The 22,258-nt window shown below is 41.9% G+C and overlaps 1 protein-coding gene across 1 annotated transcript in view; it reads left to right on the top strand.

Annotated features, from left to right (window-relative positions):
• Positions 1-22,258, top strand: part of MUC6 (mucin 6, oligomeric mucus/gel-forming) — an 88,434-nt gene that overhangs the window by 28,882 nt on the left and 37,294 nt on the right. The window contains exons 13-19 of the mRNA XM_060262402.1: positions 2,745-2,882; positions 4,068-4,229; positions 10,661-10,755; positions 13,452-13,584; positions 16,993-17,242; positions 20,763-20,815; positions 21,667-21,776. Of these exons, the coding sequence (XP_060118385.1) occupies positions 2,745-2,882; positions 4,068-4,229; positions 10,661-10,755; positions 13,452-13,584; positions 16,993-17,242; positions 20,763-20,815; positions 21,667-21,776 (941 nt within the window). The remainder of the gene's footprint in view (positions 1-2,744; positions 2,883-4,067; positions 4,230-10,660; positions 10,756-13,451; positions 13,585-16,992; positions 17,243-20,762; positions 20,816-21,666; positions 21,777-22,258) is intronic.

A 22,258-nucleotide genomic window follows, 5' to 3' on the forward strand; every position in this document is an offset into this window, starting at 1 on the left:
CAAAACAATTTTCTCCATTGGTTGAGGCTCCTTCCCCTCCTGGTGCCCTGGGGAGAGAAATAGCCAGAGCTTCCTTTGCCCAGTTCCCTGAATCCCATGGGAGATCCCATGGTTTATAAGACCAGCATAATGCCAGAGTCTTGGACAAATGCAGTAATAGTACTTATAGCATCTATAAAAAGGGCAACTTTACGTCCCCCTCAAATTATACACCCATAAGTCTCTTTTCTATAATTGGGAAGCTGTATGCCAAGCACTTATTCAAACTCACTATCTGGATGACACAATAGCAAATGTTGGGGCTGGAACAAGCGGGCTTTTGCTAGGGTAAAACCATGTTGGATCACTGTACTATCTTATCCCATCTGGTGAATAAATGCACTAGGAAAGCTAAACTTAAATTATATACTGCTTTCCTAGATTTTAATGGAACTTTTGACTCTATAGACGGAGATTTACTTTGAGACAAATTAAACAAAATTAATATAGATAAGAGAGCCAGTTTGGTGTAGTGGTTAAGTGTGTGGAATCTTATCTGGGAGAACCAGGTTTGATTCCCCACTCCTCCACTTGCACCTGCTGGAATGGCCTTGGGTTAGCCATAGCCCTGGCAGAGGTTGTCCTTGAAAGGGCAGCTGCTGTAAGAGCTCTCTTAGCCCCACCCACCTCACAGGGTGTCTGTTGTGGGGGAGGAAGGTAAAGGAAATTGTGAGCCGCTCTGAGACTCTTTGGAGTGGAGGGCGGGATATAAATCCAATATCATCTTCTGCTGCTGCTGCTTATCAGGAAACTGCATACTCTCACGACCTATCAGGTTAAATGCTTCCTAGCTTGAAAGTTAACCCTCAAAATTCCAACCAATAAAGAAGTTAAACAGGGTGCATTTTAGCCCCCTCTTTATTTAATCTTTTTCTCAATGATTTTGCACCGAGTCTGTCTGGAGTTGATGGTCATAGCCCTAAACACAGTTCTAAACATGTACCCTCATTACTCTATGCAGATGACACTCTATTAATGTCTTGCTCATGAGTGGGTTTGAGGCATCTTCTAAATTGATGCCTTGAGTATTTTGCATCTAACAAGCTCCAATTTGAACTATGAAAAATCAAAAACCCTTGTTTTCTCATTTAAATGGGGATTCAATGGAAACAGAATAGGTTAGACATTTTAAGTATCTAGGTATATATTTCCAATATAACACATCTTGGACTGTTTATCAAAAGTCTGCAACCGATGTGGCTAAGTCCAGTGCCCTAGCTACTATGTGCTTTTTTTAATAGCAAAGGTGATCAATTTGTTCCTGCTGCTCTGAAAATTTGTAATGCTAAAGTAGGTGCGCAAGTGTTATATGGTAGCCCATTATGGATTGGTGCAGAGTGGTAAGCTGCAGTACTGCAGTCCAAACTCTGCTCACGGTCTGAGTTCGATCCCAGCAGAAGCTGGGTTCAGGTAGCCAGCTCAAGGTTGACTCAGCCTTCCATTCTAAAGTGTAGATGACTGAGGAAGGCAATGGCAAACCACCCCATAAAAAGTCTGCCGTGAAAACGTTGTGATGCGATGTCACCCCAGAGTTGGAAATGACTGGTGCTTGCACAGGGGGACTACCTTTACCTTTTTTTTATTATGGATAGGCACTCTGGATTATTCCTTGGAATGTATCCAAGCTAAATTTCTCCACAAAATTCTAGGAATGCCCCACTATGAGCCATATGCCTGGAAACTGGACAGGCCCTAGTTGAAACCAGGGCATGGCTTTTAACTGTTAAATATTGGTTGTGAATACATCATAATTCTGATCCTTATAACCTCATTTTCCAAATGCTTTCAGAATATAGATCTTCTAATTGGCACTATTGGTATATCCTTAGACTCCTTATACTTTTGCAAGTGGAGGCATCCTGAATGATAAATTGAATTACAAAATCTTCACAGTGCTGCTAACAAAACTTGTTCTCCTCTGAGTTTAGGGGTTTCATTTGATGTAGACATATGGCCCCTTATTTTTATCCTCTGAAAAATCCTTAACAGTGTAGAGCCTTTTCCTTGGCCAGATGTAACACTATGCCATCAGCAGTTCTATATGGCAGTTCTATCAAAATGAAAGCCTACTCGGCTAGACTTTGCTTGTGTAAATTAAAATGTATTGAAACAATCCCACATATCCTCTTTTATTGCCCTTTTTATGTAAACATTCATTGTAGGTATCTAGACCCTATACTTGAATATAAGACGGGATTGTCTGATCCAATGTTCCCTCTAAGCTGAGTTAGTGTGAGCTAACTCACAGTTTTTTTAGTGTCTAGCTCACACATTTTTGTCTCAGCTCAAGAAAAATGGCCCCAGAGCAAACAAAAGTAGCTCACAACTTTAATGCCAATAGCTCACAAAGTAGAATTTTTGCACACAAGACTCCATAGCTTAGAGGGAACATTAGTCTGATCATACTAAGGTCCAATACATTTTGAATGATGTTTTTCTTGCCATAACTGAGAAGCTTCATTTCTCCAGTGTGTCATAAAGATCCGTCAAGACAAGGCATAGTGATTATTATATTTAAATTTTAACTGTATAACTCTTTCTTTTTCCTCTTATTCTACAATGATGTACTTTGTCTTAGTTCACTCTCTATGCCATTAAAGGTTTGATTGATATAAATAAACATTCAAATGCCAAATAATCATCATGCAAAAGAGATAATTAGATAATCCATAATCACTATTTCTCAATCCTATACTTCTTTTTAGGGGACATCATTATCTTCAAACAATCATCTACCCATATTCACGTGTACACAGAATTTGGGCTGGAGCTGATAATTCAAATTCTGCCGGTGTTACAAGCTTATATTAAAGTCGGCTTTCAGTTCAAAGGCAAAACCCAAGGTACAGAATCCCATATCATTTGATTCTTGGTTTCAGTGACTGAAGGCTGTGAGACTTCATACACAAGTACTTTCAAAAAGATTCTACCCAGCCCTGTTCATCTCTTCCGCTTCAAATATGGCTAATCAAATATGGTGTTTCTTTAAACTTTCCTAATGATTTTCCTCTTTACACCAGATGCAATTGTATGAACTAATTTGCTCCAATCCAGCAAGGAATATACATATATGGAAACAGGCTTCCATGCATGCATGGATCATGAATTGCCCACACAAAGCAGAGACAAGTGTACATTGACATTTGCATTGAAAGCAAGTCATTAAATATATTAATGGCTTTGCATGGATTTATATCCACTTTCTTAGAATCAGATAGCATGTATGTGTGTGCGTGTGTGTGTGTATGTATATATATATATATACACACACACACACACACACACACCTTTTCTAGTCTGAACCTCTTGTTACACATAACTGTCTCAATATCAAAAACATTTCATCCAAAGACGATGTGATTGAAGTGGGAGCTGATCTACCCACATCACACAACAATAATTGTTACTTCATACCTTACTGTGGTCATGTATGTTGGCAATCTATGTTTGAAGTAGGTTCCAGGCTAGGTTCTCATTAGGATATTTTTGGATGACACCTAGAATACCTTTCAAGTATAGTTTAGAAATAGCATGTAAGATGCAGCAGCATGACCTGAGACATGGTAGACCTCTCCTTGCAAGATTTGATGGCAAGTTGTAGGACAGATGATGTTATTGACATAGTAGCGTAACCACAAGAGACATCCAAACATATGTAGAATAATATAAATTGATCTAAATTGGAACATCTCTAAACTTGGTTGGACTTCTTCATGTAACCCTTTATTGCAGCACAGAGTTTAAAGACATTGGCGACCCACTATGAACTATGGGCTTCTGGAACTGTCTAATAAGGACTGGAGATATTTATTGAATGCCTCTGAATTTGATCAGAGGCTACTGGAATGGACTGTGAAATCAATTTTCATTTGTTTAGGATCTAATTTGTTTAGGATCCTTTATAGAGTGAAACTTGGTGGTCTAGAACATTCCTGTCATAGTCATATAGAACAGTACATTGGCTTACCAAGGAACTGACTTCATTCTTACTTACTTTTCTTTCCTTCCATGTCTTTCTTTATTTCCAGGATTGTGTGGTAACTACAATGGAGAAACTTCAGATGATTTCTTAACCAGCATGGATATTGTTGAAGGAACAGCACCTCTCTTTGTGGATTCCTGGAGAGCAGGAAATTGCCACCCTGCCTTAGAAAGAGATACGGATCCTTGTTCTATGAGTCAATTGAACAGTAAGTGAAATGATCTGTTTAAATGGTCTTGTTATCGTCTCCTTATTGCTATAAACCAAAAGTATATTGCAAAGAGGAGCTGAGCTATAAAGGGGAAACTGAAGCAATAATTAGGACCATTGTTCTCATCCTAGAGATTCCACATTATAGAGAAGCTGCTAAAATTATATATAAGCTTAGACTTTTTGAGATGTTTTATGCTGAATATAAAAGAGCATGCTGGGCAGTGAGATTATGACAGTGAACCATATGTTGGTCCCAGACTGCTCGGGGCTTTAAAAGTTAATACCATCACCTTGAAACGGATCCAATACTCAATTGGTAGCTAATGCAACCGGTGGAGCACCAGCTGAATATGTGCCCATATAGACATCACAGTCAGCAGAAAGCCACTGCATTTTGCACCCGCTGGAATTTCTGGATCAGGTTCAAGGGTACACCTACATAAAGTGAGTTACAGTAATCTAACCTGGAAGTGACCATTACATGGGTCACTGTGGCCAGGTCCTAGGCAGAGAGATAAAGAACCAGTTGCCTGATCTGCTGAAGATGGTAAGAGGCAGACTGACAACAGTGGTGACCTGGGCCTCCATAGAAAGCGAGGCATCCAGGACCACCCCTAGGCTCCTAACCCTCAGTGCCATTAGCAACAGCATCCTGTCGAGGGCCAGGAGCCTGATTCCTGAACCATCCTGCCCAAGCTCAGACACAGGACCTCCATCTTCAATGGACTGAGTTTCAGCTGACTATGTTGTAATCACCCAGCCATGGCTTCTAATGCCTTGCCCAGATTTTCTGGGGCAGGACTTGGGTGGCTGTAGAGGTTGCATATCAAAACAATCAGATGTGTGGCACACCTTTTTCTTCCAAAACCAACCATAGTTTTTCATGATCCACTCTAGGAATGGGCACAAACCACATTTTTGCTGTTCAGTTTGATCCATTGTTTGTGACTGAGCCCCAAACCAAACAGATATGCTGGTCCTGAACCAAATTGTTTTTATAGGCTCAAGGACCATTTAAATTTAAAACCATGCTTTCTGCTCCCCATCAAAGGGGGGGGCAGAATGAAAGAGTTTAAATGTCTCTGAGCTAGTTAAACTACTGGGTTATGCTCCCCACTGCTTTGAACAAAACTAGAGGGTTAAATATGGGATGAAGTGCCTCCTAAGGACATTTCACCCTTTCCTTTCTGCTGGCTATGGCTTTCCCCAGACAGCAAAAAGGAAAGGTGAAGTGCCCCTGGAAGCCACTTAACCCCTTCCTATCTGGTGGCTACAGTGAGCTGCAGCCAGCAAAAAGGTGGGGGTGAAGTGCCCTAGGGAAGGCACTTAATTCCTTCCTTTCTGCTGACCCACCTGTCTTGGGCCCACTCATGAAGTCTGTTTAAAAGGGCTGCACTAGGCAGCCCAAGGCAACTGAGCCAGCAGGGAAAGACTTCCTGCCAGCCAAGCTGTCTCAGGCCCACTCATGCAGCCAGTTTAAAGAAGCTGTGCCAGAAACCCAAAGGCAGCTGAACTCTCAGGGAAAGACTTCTCTGCACTGGCCCAACTGTCTCAGGGCTGCACCAGGCAGCCCTGAGGGAGCTGAGCTTCTCTGCACTAGTCCAGCTATCTCAGGCCCACTCATGCACCCTTTTTACAGCTGCCTCAGGGTCCCTGGTATAGCCCCTTTAAATCAAATGTTCAAATGAGCTCAAGATAGCTGGCTGGTATGGAAAAGTCTCTCCCCAGCAGCTCAGCTGTCAGTCAGGTTCCCTCACACAGCCTGTTTAAAGAGGCTATGCCAGGCAGCCTGGAGTGGGGATGAAGTGTCCCCAGAAAGAGACTGTTTTCCACCTTTCTCTTGGCCACAGTGAGCAGTGCCCAGGAGAAAGTGAGGAGTATCTCCCAGAAAGAAGCAGAAGCAGTGGAGGAGAAGGAGATTGGATTTATACCCTGGCCTTCACTACCCAAAGGAGTCTCAGGGCAGCTTACAATCTCCTTTCCCTTCCCCTCCCCACAACAGACACCCTATGAGGTAGGTGGGGCTGAGAGAGCTCTCCCAGAACTGCTCTTGAGCAGAACAGATCTGAGAGAACTTGTGGCTGACCCAAGGTCACATCAGCAGGTATATGTGGAGTAGTGGAAAATCAAACACGTTTCTCCCAGATAAGAGTCCTTATACTTAACCACTACACCAGACTGACTCCCTCTCACCTTTCTCCTCTGAGATAGTTCTGAGCCATTTAAACCAAATAGCTGAGCAGTGGGGAGCTCCCAGCCATTCAGCTGTTTCTCCTGAAGATCAGAAAACAAGGGTAAACCCTTGCTTTCTGCTCTTCAAAAACCATCACAGATATCACAGTATTGCACCAAAATTCATGACAGTTCATCTCAGTTCTTTAGTTCACAAACTCCAGTTCACAAACCCTGAATAAGCCAAAATTTGTGATGAACTTTGGTTTGTTAGCCAGTTTGTTCCCATCCCTAATCCACACAATCAAAAGTTTTGGTGTAGTCTATGTAACACAAGGCAGTTTTCTTCTGAAATGCTCTCATATGCTCCAGTAAAAAAAAAAATGCAATAAAATCACTAGTGCCCTTTTTGTTCTAAATCCACCTTGAACATCTGGCATTTCTCATTTCACATACAGTAACAGCCTTCATTGTAAGATTACCTGTGCGAGAAATTAATGCAATGGTCTGATAGTTGCTGCAGTTTTTGACATCTCCTTTTTTGAGAATTAGAATATAAATTGAGCATTTCCAGTCTGTGGGCCACTGTTTTGCTTCCCATATTTGTTGGCACAATCTTGTTAAGATTTTGAAAGTTTGCAATAGCTTTATTGATATCCCATCTTGGTGATTTGTTTCTCCCAACTGTTCTTTCACTTCACTTTCTAAAACTGGAGGTTCTTCTTTGAAAGAATCTGTCATCTTGTCATCTCTTTTCTATAGTTCTCCAGTGTATTTTCCCAATCTTTTCTTTATTTTGTCTTGTTCAGTTAATGTATTTTTGTGTTAATAACTGCTTTAAATTTCCCTTTGATCTCGTGAATCTTGTGGAACAGATCTCTTGTTCTTGCTTTTTTTTATTCTCTTTCTTTTCACTGGTTATTATAATAATTCTCTTTGTCTCTACATGCAAGTTGCTGGAACACTGAATTTAGACTTTTAATTCTGCATTTAGACTTTTAATTCTATCACTTTTTAATATTGCTTCTTGTTTGTCTTTAGCAATTTTAAGAGCTTAATCAGTCATCCACTGAGGCTTTTCTTTTATTTTGGCCACAGGAATAGTCTTTGCACATTCTTCACTGATAATAACTCTGGTTTCAACCCATAGCTCTTCTAGTTCACATTCACTTGAACTCAGCAATGCAAATCTGTTCTTTTCATGTTCTTTAAACTCCTCAGGAATGTTAGATTGTGTTTTGGTGCTATGAATGATTTGGTGTTTTTCTTCAGCTTTATTGTAACTTTTGATATTAACCATTCATGGTCTGTACCATAATAGGTTTCTGGTTTTGTTTAGAACTTTTCCTCCTTCCGATTGCATAATTTCTTTGATTTCTATATTGACTGTCTGGAGATGTCTACATATACAATTATTTGTTTGGTTGCCTAAAACACATGTTTGTAATGAACAAATTGTCTTCTCAGTATTCTCTGAGTTGATCTCCTGCCTCATTTTGTGCCCCTAGCCCAAATCTTCCAATAATATTTGATTCTGCTTTGTTTCCTACATCTGCATTCTGGTCACCTGTGAATATCAGTGCATCTTGTTTAAGGATGTGATCATTTTTTCCCTGGACACTTGCATAAAAACTTTCTATTTCTTCCTTATCAGCATCTGTAGTTGGGACATAAATTTGAACAGTTATACTGCTAGGCATTCCATGAAGTCTAATTGATATTATTCAGCGTTTGCAATAGAGCTCCTGACTGCTTCTGCTTGTGCTACATCTTGCTTCACAGTTAGTTCAACTCCACTTCTTCTGTTTGTCTTTCCCCAAGTAAAATGCTTTGTAATTTTCTGACCAAAATGTGTTAATCCAGTCCATTTTAGTTTACTCACTCCCAGGACTGCAATGTTTAAATGTTCAATTTCTCATTTTACAATTTAAAGCTTACTTTGATTCATACTTCACACATGCCATGTTCCTGTCATATGCATTAAACAGCTTTGGACTTTCCTTTTGCATCCATTCATGTCAACAACTGAACATCCTTTTGACTTTGAAAACAAATCAGCCAGTATCATAATGTCCCTTTATAAATCGATGGTGATGCTTCATTTGAAATACCGTGTACAATTCTGGTCACCGCACCTCAAAAAATATATTATAGCACTGGAAAAAGTGAAGAAAAGGGCAACTAGAATGATTAAAGGGTTGGAACACTTTCCCTATGAAGAAAGGTTAAAATGCTTGGGGCTCTTTAGCTTGGAGAAATGTTGACTGAGGGGTGACATGATAGAGGTTTACATGGGATAGAGAAGGTAGAGAAAGAAGTACTTTTCCCCCTTTCTCACAATATGAGAAATTGTGGACATTCAATGAAATTGCTGAGCAGTCAGGTTAGAACTGATAAAATGAAGTACTTCTTCACTCAAAAGGTGATTAACACATGGAATTCACTGCCACAGGGGGCGGTGGCGACTACAAGCATTAACAGTTTCAAGAGGGGATTGGATAAGCATGTGGAGCAGGGGTCCATCAGTGGCTATTAGCCACAGCTTATCATTGGAACTCTCTCTGGGGCAAGTGATGCTCCGTATTCTTGGTGCTTGGGGGGGCACAGTGGGAGGACTTCTAGTGTTCTGGCCCCACTGGTAGACCTCCTGATGGCACTTGGGTTTTTTTGCCATTGTGTGACACAGAGTGTTGGACTGGATGGGCTATTGCCCTGATCCAACATGGATTCTTTTACATTCTTATGACTTTAATCCAGTTGTGTCATTAAGAATAGTACTACTCAAACTTGTCCTCAACTCTTCCCCAGTAGCTGATTGAGTACCATCCAACCTGGGTGTTCCATTTTCCAGCACTGTATCTTTTTTTTTCATTTTGGATTGTCTCTTAGGAGTTGGTCAGAATTGGTTTACCATTGCTGCCTTCTGGGCAGTATTAACAGGGTTAGCTGAAATGGCACTGCCATTGTCTATTAAAGGTTCTCTACCAGTGTCACCTTCCATTACTGCTGTTGCCCAGTAGCTACTACCTTCCAAGGATTCCTTCACCCCATCACTCCTGAAACTATTATCTTCTGCTGATGCAGCTGTTGATCCCTGAAGTGGGTGGATGCATCTTAGTCTGGTGTCTTAGCAGTGAACATTCTGCCTTGAGTGACTCTGCTAGGAATTCAGACCACTTATGGTATTGCTTTCAGCTTTTCTGACACACACAAACCCTACACCAAATCAAAGAATGTGACCAAAATATACTAGGCATATAAAATGAACAGGTGTCCTTACAAGCCCATATTTTATTCTAGATAGTCTTTCCCCCCCCCTAGCACCAGAATAAAAAAGTGGCAGAGTTGGCCAGGAGTGCCTTTCACTAGCATCAGCTGGTGAGCCAGCTGTTGCCATTTCTAGGTAGGAAAGATTTACTTGCTCTTGCTTTGGTTATCTAGACTATTGCAATGTACTCTATGTGGGGCTGCCCTTGAAGACAGTTCAGAAGCTACATTTAGTATAATATGCCACTGGAGTGTGTTGTAAGGACAATATCATTCTAGTCTTCTTCCATCTACTTTGGTTCCCAGTTTACTTCTGGGCCCAATTCAAAGTGCTTGTATTGACCTTTAAAGCCCAATATGACTTGAGGCCAGCATACCTGAAGGACCTCCTACTCTCCTATAAGCCATCTTTGGAAGCCCTGCTTTGGGTGCTCACCACTATCGAAGGCTAGATGGGAGGGCAACCCAAAAAATAACCTTTTTATCATCCCACCCAAACTTTTGATCTCCCTCCCAGGAAAATTAATCTCTTTCCATTGTTCTCTTCCACCATGAAGTGAAGTATTTTTTTGGACGGAGTTTATATTTGCTTTAAATATGTTATAATTTTTTAATGTCTGAAATGTTTGAATGTTTTGTTTTAAAGTTCACCACCTTGGGGACACTGAATTGTGTGGGAAAGCAGCATAGAAATATTTTAAATGCATAAATAAATAATAAGGAAGCTCAGATTCTCGATCTGAAAAAGAAATACTTCATATGTAAAATAAATTGGGACTTTCATAGATAGATATAAGAAGTGTGCCAAATAACAAACCTAGCCGCAAATGTGAAGAGAATAAGTGAAGCAGACCAGGAAATAGGCAACAAAAGTAACTACAATGTATTATACCCACTGTTGCCAATTTGCCTTCATCTCAACTGTTTTAGGGTTGGCTCAGAAATAAAGGAAGTCGGGTTAAATCTTTGTTTGTGTCTTTTGTCTAGAAATGTGCGCAGAGACCCACTGCTCCATTCTTATAAAGAAAGGATCATTATTTGAGAAATGTCATCTGGTGGTGAATCCTGCTCCATTTTATAAGGTAGAGATTACCACAGCACAAAAGCAGCTAAATATTTGATTATAAGCATTTTATTGAAATTTCTGGTAAAATGCTATTGGCTATAGCCAGCATAAGCCTACCTCATTATTTTGCTGCTATGATTACATAAGCCGTTTTTGTGGGGCTCCTGAATACATTCAGAGCCCCAAATATTTGTCTGTGTATAGGAAGGATATAGGTTTTCATGAGTCACTGCTCACTTCTCCAAATATCTGAAGAAGTGATCAATAATTCACAAAAGCTCATATCCTGCCATAAATTTTGTTAGTCTTTAAGGTACTAGAGGACTCTTGCTCTTTTCTATTGCTGCAGACAGACTGACACGGCTACCCATCTTGATTTGTCAGTGGGACAGAGTTGCCAACTACAGCTTGGGGAATTCCTGAAGATTTGGGGTGGTTCTTGGGAAGAAAGGTTTGGGGATGGAAGCTCAATAGAGATGTGATGCCATAAAGTCCACCCTCTGAAGCTGCCATTCCCTCTGACAGAACTGATCCCTGTTGTCTGAAGATCAGCTGTAGTTCAAGGAGACCTCCAGGCCTCAACTTGAATTTCATAACTGTAATCAAGAATACTTATAAATAGCTCATTATTTCCTTGTAAAACATTGAATGGTATGCTGGCTGAAAGACACAGTTTGGGAATTTACTCAGAACAGCTGTCTTTATGCAGTAGCAAACCAGTTCACTTCATACATAACACCAGTAAGTATTAAGTTTTGAATAAGCCATCATAGTTCAAACGCTGAAGACGGAACTAGGGATGTGCAAAAAAAAAAAATTCGGAATTACACGGACCCGGAAGTATACGGGGGGAAAAAATTCGGAATCCCGTATATTTCTGAATTCCGTAGTCGGAATAGCTGCATATACGGTAGATGCGCGGCTATTTCCGAATATATGGCCCCATTATTCCCTATGGGCCATTGAAATCAATGGCAAATAGGGTGTATTTGAAGCCACCTGGAGGGGAGGGGGTTTGAGGGAGAGCCCCCAAATTTGCAGGGGACCTGCAGGGGACTCTCCCCTACAAACCCCCCAAGTCCCAAAAAGATTGGGCCGGGGGATCCCATTGCAGGGGCACCCAAAGAGGGTGCCCCTATTCCACCGTTATACCCTATGGGCCATTGAAATCAATGGCAACATAGGGCATAATTAGAGGCTACTGGGGGGCAGGGGGTTTGAGGGAGAGCCCCAAAAACTGCAGGGAACCTGCAGGGGACTCTCCCTTACAAAACCCCCAAGTCCCAAAAAAATTGGACCAGGGGGTCCAATTCCTGGGGCACCCAAAGTCAAACCTAACTTCACACACCAGATAATCTCTATAGGACCCAAATGCACTACATCCCTCTATCTACTCTATGAACCCTGCAGTGCAGGCCTGGAACCAATATAAACCCAGTTGCCAACATCACCACCACACAAAACACAATCTGCTCAAGGTCTGCTCTGCAGACCTGGCTGCAGCAAACCCAGATGCCAGCTCTCCAGCCCTGCCCCAAACAACACGGGGAGAGCTGGCCGAACACAACAAGCCAGCTGGTTCTGGGTCTCTCACCCAGGTGCCAGCTTCCCTGCCACAGAACACACAATCTACAGATGCCAGCTCTCCAGCCCTGCCCCAAAAAACATGAGGAGAGCTGGCCAAGCACAACAAGCAGCAACAAATCAAACACAGAATCCTTTTAAAACAGTAAAAACTTAACTTTTAACAATACAGGAACTTTGCCAACCCCTCCCCCCCAAAAAAAACCCTTCACCCTAACCCCAAGAAATCCAAGCCACCCAAATCAGAAGACGTAAAAGGACATTGTACTTTTAAAAGTCCTCTCACTAAATTAAGATATGGGGAAATTGGCAAAAAAAAACCCACCCCAGCAGAACCCCCTAACCCCAAATAAGCTAGTACCCACCACCCAAATCTGGACAAGTAAAGGGACTCTGAGTCTTAAAAAGTCCTTTTACAACTAAAATAAAAACAAGAAATCCAAGACTGTCTTACCTTTTAGACATGTTCTCTTACTCCAAGCAAGTCTGGTAAGCCTGAGTGAGCACTGAGCAGCAGCAGCAGCTGCCTGAGGCCAAAGGGCCAGAACAGAACAATCTCTCTCACACACAGACAAAAGAACAACATTGTTGCTGATGGCTGGAGGATAAGCTACGCAAAAGCCCTTCAAAGCATGCATTTACAATGCATTTTGCAAATGCATGCTTTGGATTGGCTGCTGGGGCTCCTCTTCCCCCTCCCCCCCTCCCTGATCCCAGGGAGGCTATGGGAGAGGCGGGAAAGGAGACAAACAGCTCCCCTGAGGCTGCAGAAGCTACTTTCCCGCCTTTTGTATTGACAGCCATATACTTACGAATATTTATACGGAAATATACGGGGAGCTATACTCGGCTCCCGCATCATGGGCCCCAATTGGAATCGGCTGTATGCGATTCCGTATACAGCCGAATCAGGGGTGATTCGGCGGCTGATTCAGTTCGGCCGAACCGAATGCACACCCCTAGACGGAACCTCTGTATAATATTAAATACACTTTTAAACGGAGTCAGCTTAACACATTATATTCATCTATGTTGTCCAGAGTTGTTTGATCGAGTGATATTCATGTGAGAACTAGTTCAATCAAACTAGTAATCAAAGTTCCTAAGAGAATATTTGCTTGTTTTCAGAGATGTGTATACCAAGCCTGTAACTATGAGGAGACCTTTCCTTATATTTGCTCTGCCCTGGGATCATATGCACGTGTGTGTGCTTCCATGGGACTGATTCTTGGGAACTGGCGGAGCAGCATTGACAACTGCAGTAAGTAGTCCTCAAATTACCATTAAATATACAGAAACAAAAGTCAATTTCCATTGCTCAGTAAAACTTACATTCACACACGTACACAAGTAATGCCCAAGACTTGGTGAGAGATGTAAAAGTTATCGCACTGCTTGGGAGCAGTGACCATAATGTTATTGATTTCACCATTTGTATAATAGAGAGTTGCTCCAAAAGACCAGCACAACCACGTTTAACTTTAAAAGGGGTAAATTCTCTGAGATGAGGAGGCATGTGAAGAGGAAACTGAAAGGAAAGGTAAATACAGTCAAAACCCTTGGGGAAGCTTGGAGGCTATTTAAAACTACAATCCTAGAAGTAGGACTAGTTAGGAAAGGTACAAACAGGTATAAGAGAAGGCCTGCATGGTTAACAAACAAAGTAATGGAAGCTATAAAAGGTAAGAAGGACTCCTTTAAGCGGTGGAAAGCTAGTCCAAGTGAGTTTAATAAAAGGGAACACAGGCAGTGGCAAATCAAGTGCAAGACTGTGATCAGGCAAGCAAAAAGGGACTATGAAGAGCATATTGCAAAAAACATAAAGACCAACAATAAAAATTTCTTCAAATATATTAGAAGCAGGAAACCAGCCAGGGAAGCAGTGGGGCCCTTGGATGACCAAGGGGTCAAAGGATTACTGAAGGAGGATAGGGAAATGGCTGAGAAGCTGAATGCATTTTTTGCCTCCGTCTTCACTGTGGAAGATGAGAAGTCTTTGCCTGCTCCAGAACCACTTATATTGGAAGGGGTGTTGAAAGACCTGAGTCAGATTGAGGTGACAAGAGAGGAGGTCCTACAACTGATAGATGAATTAAAAACTAATAAGTCACCAGGTCCGGATGGCATACATCCAAGAGTTCTGAAAGAACTCAAAGTTGAACTTGTGGATCTTCTGACAAAAATACGTAATATTTCATTGAAATCTGCCAACGTTCCTGAGGACTGGAAGGTAGCAAATGTCACCCCCATCTTTAAAAAGGGTTCCAGAGGAGATCCGGGAAACTACAGGCCAGTCAGTCTGACTTCAATATCAGGAAAGTTGGTAGAAACCATTATCAAGGACAGAATGAGTAGGCACATTGATGAACACGAGTTATTGAGGAAGACTCAGCATGGGTTCTGTAAGGGAAGATCTTGCCTCACTAACCTGTTACATTTCTTTGAGGGGGTGAACAAATATGTGGACAAAGGAAACCCAATAGATATTGTTTACCTTGACTTCCAGAAAGCTTTTGATAAAGTTCCTCATCAAAGGCTCCTTAGTAAACTCAAGAGTCATGGAGTAAAAGGACAGGTCCTCTTGTGGATCAAAAACTGGCTAATTAATAGGAAGCAGAGAGTGAGTATAAATGGGCAGTCTTCGCAGTGGAGGACAGTAAACAGTGGAGTGCCACAGGGCTCGGTACTGGGTCCCATGCTCTTTAACTTGTTCATAAATGATTTGGAGTTGGGAGTGAGCAGTGAAGTGGCCAAGTTTGTAGATGACACTAAATTGTTCAGGGTGGTGAGAACCAGAGAGGATTGTGAGGAACTCCAAAGGGATCTGTTGAGGCTGGGTGAGTGGGCGTCAACGTGGCAGATGAGGTTCAATGTGGCCAAGTGCAAAGTAATGCACGTTGGGGCCAAGAATCCCAGCTACAAATTGATGGGGTGTGAACTGGCAGAGACTGACCAAGAGAGAGATCTTGGGGTAGTGGTAGATAACTCTCTGAAAATGTCAAGACAGTGTGCAATTGCAATAAAAAAGGCCAATGCCATGCTGGGAATTATTAGGAAGGGAATTGAAAACAAATCAGCCAGTATCATAATGCCCCTGTATAAATCAATGGTGTGGTCTCATTTGGAATACTGTGTGCAATTCTGGTCACCGCACCTCAAAAAGGATATTATAGAATTGGAAAAAGTGCAGAAAAGGGCAACTAGAATGATTACAGGTTTGGAACACTTTCCCTATGAAGAAAGGTTCAAAACGCTTGGGGCTCTTTAGCTTGGAGAAACGTCGACTGCAGGGTGACATGATAGAGGTTTACAAGATTATGCATGGGATGGAAAAGGTAGAGAAAGAAGTACTTTTCTCCCTTTCTCACAAGAACTCATGGGCATTCAATGAAATTGCTGAGCAGTTGGGTTAGAACGGATAAAAGGAGGTACTTCTTCACCCAAAGGGTGATTAACATGTGGAATTCACTGCCACAGGAGGTGGTGGCAGCTACAAGCATAGCCAGCTTCAAGAGGGGGTTAGATATAAATATGGAGCAGAGGTCCATCAGTGGCTATTAGCCACAGTGTGTGTGTGTGTGTGTGTGTGTGTGTGTGTATATATATATATATATATATATATATATATATATATATATATATATATATATATATATATATATATATATATATATATAAAAAAAAAATTTGGCCACTGTGTGACACAGAGTGTTGGACTTAATGGGCCATTGGCCTGATCCAACATGGCTTCTCTTATGTTAAGTGACTTAGTTTAAAAGTAGTACAACTTGTGATTTTTCATATACTAGAAGGAAAGGTGTAATCTCACATTTATAATTTAGATTGTTTTGTAGTTTGCTTTTTCAGCCTAGCAGGCAAATGATTTAAGCTATAAAATACAACATCTCACTTTCAAAACTCTAAAACATCAGAATAATAAAGTAAAAAATTAGAAGCCAGCCAAAAAGAACAGAAGCCCACTATTTTAAACAAATTCCATAAGCCTGCAAAAACAAACAGTGCTCATCTGTTTCTTGAAGGGTAGCAATATAGGAGCAAAATGAAAGTTCTGTCATATAGGTGCCACCACAAAAAGGCCCTTCCTTTGGCCAGTTCTGCACTAGACCTTTAATCCTGGTTCAACCCTGTCCCCAAACTGATTGTCTACACTAGAATCATAGAATTATAAATTCATAGAGTTGGTTTCTATGATTCCATGATTCGAGCATAGAATGTCAGGTTGGGGACAGGGCTGAACCAGGATTAAAGTTCTAGTGCGGTTCTTGTTTGGTCACACAAATTGGGGGGGAGGGTGTATGAAGCAGGGATGTGTTTGTACAGATGGTAGCTTGTTCACTGCTCCCAAATTCCTTTACTCTTCTGAGGTGATTGCTCAACTATGAATTGTGTGGAAATGAGTGACTGTCAGAACCATTGCAGAGTTGAGTAAGTTTAATTGTCAGAAGACTTTCTGGAGCTCTTCTAACTAGTGTACCATCAATAGTCCACCTGGAAGTAGAGCAGTAAGAGCTGCGTTCCCATATAAGCTTCACTGAACTGCCTGAAATCTTCTATTAATCTCCTGCATGAAAAATGTGTAGAATGTGCCAATAAGCAGCAGATAGTTTCTGACCAGCAAAATCTACTTATTTTTGTCTCCCATTTACAGCTATCTCTTGTACTGGAAATCAAACATTCAGCTATAACACTCAGTCCTGTGACAGGACATGCTTGTCTCTTTCCAACCGAGATTTAGAATGCCACTCCACTGACATCCCTATAGATGGCTGCAATTGTCCAAAAGGGACTTACCTGAACTACAAAAATGAATGTGTTCGTAAATCCCAGTGCCCTTGCTACTTGGAAGACAGACAGATCATTGAGGCTGATCAGTCAGTCATAATTGGTGGAATTACCTGGTAAGCATCTGTTATACTAAACTAATTGTAGTATGGATTGTATCTTCATACTGAAGTTTCCTTTGTTTAGAACAGAATTTAAATTCTTTGACTTTTAAACATTGTATTTCAAAAAAATGTGAAAGAAAAAAGGAATACTCTTTCTAGCTGTTGCAGGGAAAAGAAAAACATGGTGGATCTGTTTATTGTGGATATATGTCTTCAGGGTTTTTGTATGGCACACATCCTTTGAGAAGTGTTTGTGTAACGCTATGAAGCAGTGGGAAAGGTTGGTGTGGTAGGAATGGGTACTAATCAGTGTTCCCTCTAACTGAGTTAGTGTGAGCTAGCTCACAGTTTTTTAGCCTCTGGCTCACACATTTTTGTCTTAGCTCAAGAAAAATGTCCCCAGAGCAAACTAATTTATGCAGTAGTTCACAACTTTAATGCTAGTAGCTCACAACTTTAATACTAGTAGCTCATAAAGTAGAATTTCTGCTCACAAGACTCCACATCTTAGAGGGAACATTGGTACTAATATATTTTTGGTGCCCAGCCCAGTGCCATTATCCTTACCATAGAAAATTAGGTAACAAAGAGTATGCAGACAGCTACTATCTTGGCTAGCATTATGAAGCTGAAAACAGTACTTTATTTAAAAAACAAACAAATTTGATTAAAGTTATTTCTAAACTTCAAGAAAAATGTGCAAATAAATAATGCAAAAGCAAGTTTGAGTCCAGTGTCACCTTTAAGACTAACAAGGTTTAATTCTGGGTATAAATTTTCGTATGCATGCAGACTTCATCAGATCATAGAATCATAGCGTTGGAAGGGACCTCCAGGGTCATCTAGTCCAACCCCATGCACAATGCAGGAAATTTACACACACACATACATCCCTGGTGACCCCCCACTTCATGCCCAGAAGATGGCAAAAACCTCCAGGATCCCTGGGCAAACTGACCTAAAGAAAAATTGCTGACTATCCCAGAAGTGTCAATCAGCATTTCTCTGGGCATGTAAGAAAGGGCCACAAGAACCGAGCACTGATGCAACCCTTCCTGTCCTTCTAATTGATCTGCCTAATTCACAGAATCAGGGTTGCTGTCAGATATAGCCTCTGCTTAAAAAGCTCCAAAGAAGGAGAACCCACCACCTGCTGAGGAAGCAGGCCCATAGCTACAGGAGGGTCTGGGGGGTCCAGACCCCTCTAATCAAAACTCTGTTCCACCTTTGTGACCCCTCCTTTGAGTTTCCCATCACTCACCACCACTGGCTTTTGTCACTCTGAATATGCTGCTGGCTGCCTTCAGTCTCTGCTCCAAAAGGAATGCCAGGGCAAGGGGCAGGAGGAGCTATGGCTGAGCAGCAGAGCCTCTGTCCTGGGTCAGGCTTGCCCTCCTTGCAAACTGCAGGGAAAAGAATCTGGCAGGGGCTGCCTTCAGGGGAGAGCTTTTGCTGGGGATGGAAGATGAGGATCGGAGCAACCCTCCCCGGTGACCATGGCAAGGGAGGAGGAGCACAGGACTGGTGCTAAGAAGATCCCGGTGTGGCCATGCAGGGGGAGGGGTCATGCAGGAGACACCTGAGATTTCCTCTCCTCCTGAGGAGACTGGCTTACACTGGCTGGCTTGTGTGTCCCTCTTCATGCCCTCTTCCGCCCCATGGACCTGACTAGAGGACTCCAACTGTCAGGTGTGGGACATTGCAGAGCTGCTGGGAGAGGGTTATTGGTGGCCCCCTAGGCCCTCCAAACAAAAATTGTGTTCCTGTGCCCTCCAAACTTTAAACCCTGGCTATGGCCCTGTGAGGAAGCCTGTTCCGCTGAAGATGCATTGAAGCAGTTTTCCTCAAGCCTTACATGAAGTGGGTGGGGTGAGATTTAGTTGCCAGGAAGGGCTAGTTAGAGTCAAGATGCATAAGTAACAGGGTGATAAGTATAGCTGAGATTGGATTAAAGCAGTCATTAAGACCTGTGAATGGCAGCAAATTAGCATACAAATATAAGAGTTAACAAACAGATGTGAGAACTAAGTTTGAGTCCAGGGCACTTTCAAGACCAACAAAGTTCAATTCTGGGTATAAGTGAGAAACGGATTTATCATGTGTAGATGAATGCTTCTCCAGACACATTGAAACAGATTTCCTCAAGTGTTACATATGGGGGGAGGGGGGGATTAGTTGCCAAAAAGGTCTAATCAGTGTCAAGATTCATAAGAAAAGCTAATAATGTGTGGGCAGAGCTTTATTTGTAGCAGGAACTCCTTTGCATATTAGGCCACACACCCCTGATGTAGCCAATCCTCCAAGAGTTCACAGGGCTCTTAGTACAGGGCCTATTGTAAGCTCCAGGAGGATTGGCTACAACAGGGGTGTGTGGCCTAATATGCAGAGGAGTTCCTGTTACAAAAAAGCCCTGTATGTGGGTAAGGCCTGTGAGTAGCAGCAAATCAGTATACAAATAACAAAAGAGTTAATAAAAGATGTGAGAACTAGATTTGAGCCCAGTGCCACAACTGCTTTAATCCAATCTTAACAATACTTATTGCCCAGTTTCTTATGCATCTTGACTCTAACTAGCCCTTCCTGGCAACTGCTCCCCCCTCTTCCTATATGTAAGGCTTGAGGTAAACTGTTTCAATGTATCTGATGAAGTCTGCATGCACACCAAAGCTTACCCAGAATTAAACTCAGTTGGTCCTAAAGTTGCCACTGGACTCAAACTTTGTTCTATTGCTTCAGACCAACATGGCTACCCACCTTAATTTAATTCAAAACCACTTCATTTTGTACCATTATTGTCCGGATATGAAAACGTATATTAAAGGTACCGTATGTCTGTTTTGTCCCAAATAAGAATAGTAGTCATACTGAATCCACAGGGCCAGAACTGTCTATAATCCATAGCCATAAATGCAGAAATGTTTTTACTGACATTGAGCATCTACACAGACGTTTGTGCTTTGTCCTGTCTAATGTAAAAAGAGGAATGACATTAGTTAAAATTAACACTACAAAATGTTATTTGCTAGAGGTTAATAATTAATGGACAGGTTCCCCGTGGCGCAGAGTAGTAAAGCTGCAGTACTGCAGTCAAAGATCTCTGCTCACAACCTGAGTTCAATCCCGGTGGTAGCTGGGTTCAGGTAGCTGGGTTCAGGTAGCTGGCTCAAGGTTGACTCAGCCTTCCATCCTTCCGAGGTCAGTAAAATGAATACCCAGCTTGCTGGGGGGGAAATGTAGATGACTGGGGAAGGCAATGTCAAACCACCCCGTAAAAAGTCTGCCATGAAAATGCTGTGTGGCAATGTCACTCCAGAGTTGGAAACTACTGGTGCTTGCACAGGAGACTACTTTTACCTTTGATAATTAATGGATTGCAAAAAACAACAGCAATAATTCATAGATGGGCTTGAATGGGAAACACTCGTAATATTAAAACAAAACCACCATTTCCTCAAAAATATTAATAAGAATTTTAAAAAGTAAGAGTTATTAACCACTTCCTAGAATATACTAACAACATTTTCTGTTCTAGCTACTGCATTAATGGAAATCTGAGTTGTACTCGAAAAGCTATAGACCCTGCAGGTATGAATGTCAGCACTCCTCTTTGAAGAACATATATATCTGAAACAGGACCATAGCTATGGGGGGACATCCTAACACTGGTCCCTGAGTCAGGGCCTCTGACCTGTGACCTTCCCTCCCTCCCCACCACCACTGCTTGAGGGGCTACTAGTACCTGTGGGCAGGCAGCAGCATGGGCAGAAGAGTTGGCTGCAGCTGGTTAGGCAGAAGCCAGGAATGGTCCCATGGAAGGGACCACTGGAAGCAAGTGTTGCAAAAGAGCGGAGGAGCCATCATGGGCAGACAGCCCTTTCCTGCCAAAAGCCGCCTCATGGAAGGAGGTGGGACTCGCCCTCTGGGGCTGGGAAGGCAAAGCAGCACACAGTGCATGTTCCTTCCACAGGGTGAACAATGGATGGATGGTGGTGATGGCCAGTTATCCCTGGCCTAGGCTGTTTTTGCCACCTGGCTGACTTATGAGGCATATGCCAGCAGGAACAGTACCTAGCCCTCCTTTTTTTAAAAAAAAAATGTTATGTGGGGGAGGGGGATGAACAAGGGAAGGTGGAAAAGAGAAAGCCACTTTACCACAGCCTCTAGAGAAGGAGCGAGACATGCTGTGCATTGGCAACAATGGAGGGCAGGGTGTGAGAGGAAGAACAGGCAAGAGGGGTGGGCTCATTGATTTCGTTTTTCATAATAAGCGCTTTGGGGCCACGCACTGAGTGGAATGCAGAGACCAGCAGGCAGGCACACCCAGAAAGAATTGGGTGGGAGCTGCTAAGTGCCAAATTTGAATGCCCCCAACTTTAAAAATCCTGGCTATGGGCCTGAGCTGAAGTAAAATTTTGTATCTATTTACTTCTTCATAGAAAACTGCAAGCCTCCCAAAAAATATATATCATGCTCAGCAACTTCAGGAAACAAATATGGAGCTGCCTGCGCACCAACCTGCCAAATGCTGGCTACTGGAGCAGAATGTGTAAGTTCATTATCTTTTAGGCAATTACTGTGATGTCACAAAAATATTATCTACAAGCAATGCCATTTGTCATTATGAAAGGAAATGTGTAAATTCTTGCAATTTTTAATGTGAACTGACAGTTGATTAGAACATCTAAAAGTATTCCACATCCCAGCTTTCTAGATAGTACTCCCATTGTGTGTTTAGCTTGGAGAGAAGATGACTGAGAGGTGATATGATAATTATCTTCAAGTACTTATTTATTTATTTATTTATTTATTTCGATTTATATCTCGCCCTTCCCACCAAGGCGGGTTCAGGCCTGCTTACAACATAAAAGCATAGAAAAATAACATTAACAAATATTAAAATACATATTCAATAATTTACAGTAGTTAAAACAATTAAGACAGTTAAAAGGAACAAAAACAGTCTATTAATTTGGTGTTAATCTGATGGTGACGGGCTTCCTCCAAAGTTCTTAAATGCCAGTCAGTTGT

The sequence above is a fragment of the Heteronotia binoei genome, chromosome 21, assembly GCF_032191835.1.
Source record: "Heteronotia binoei isolate CCM8104 ecotype False Entrance Well chromosome 21, APGP_CSIRO_Hbin_v1, whole genome shotgun sequence".
Classification (NCBI taxonomy): domain Eukaryota; kingdom Metazoa; phylum Chordata; class Lepidosauria; order Squamata; family Gekkonidae; genus Heteronotia; species Heteronotia binoei.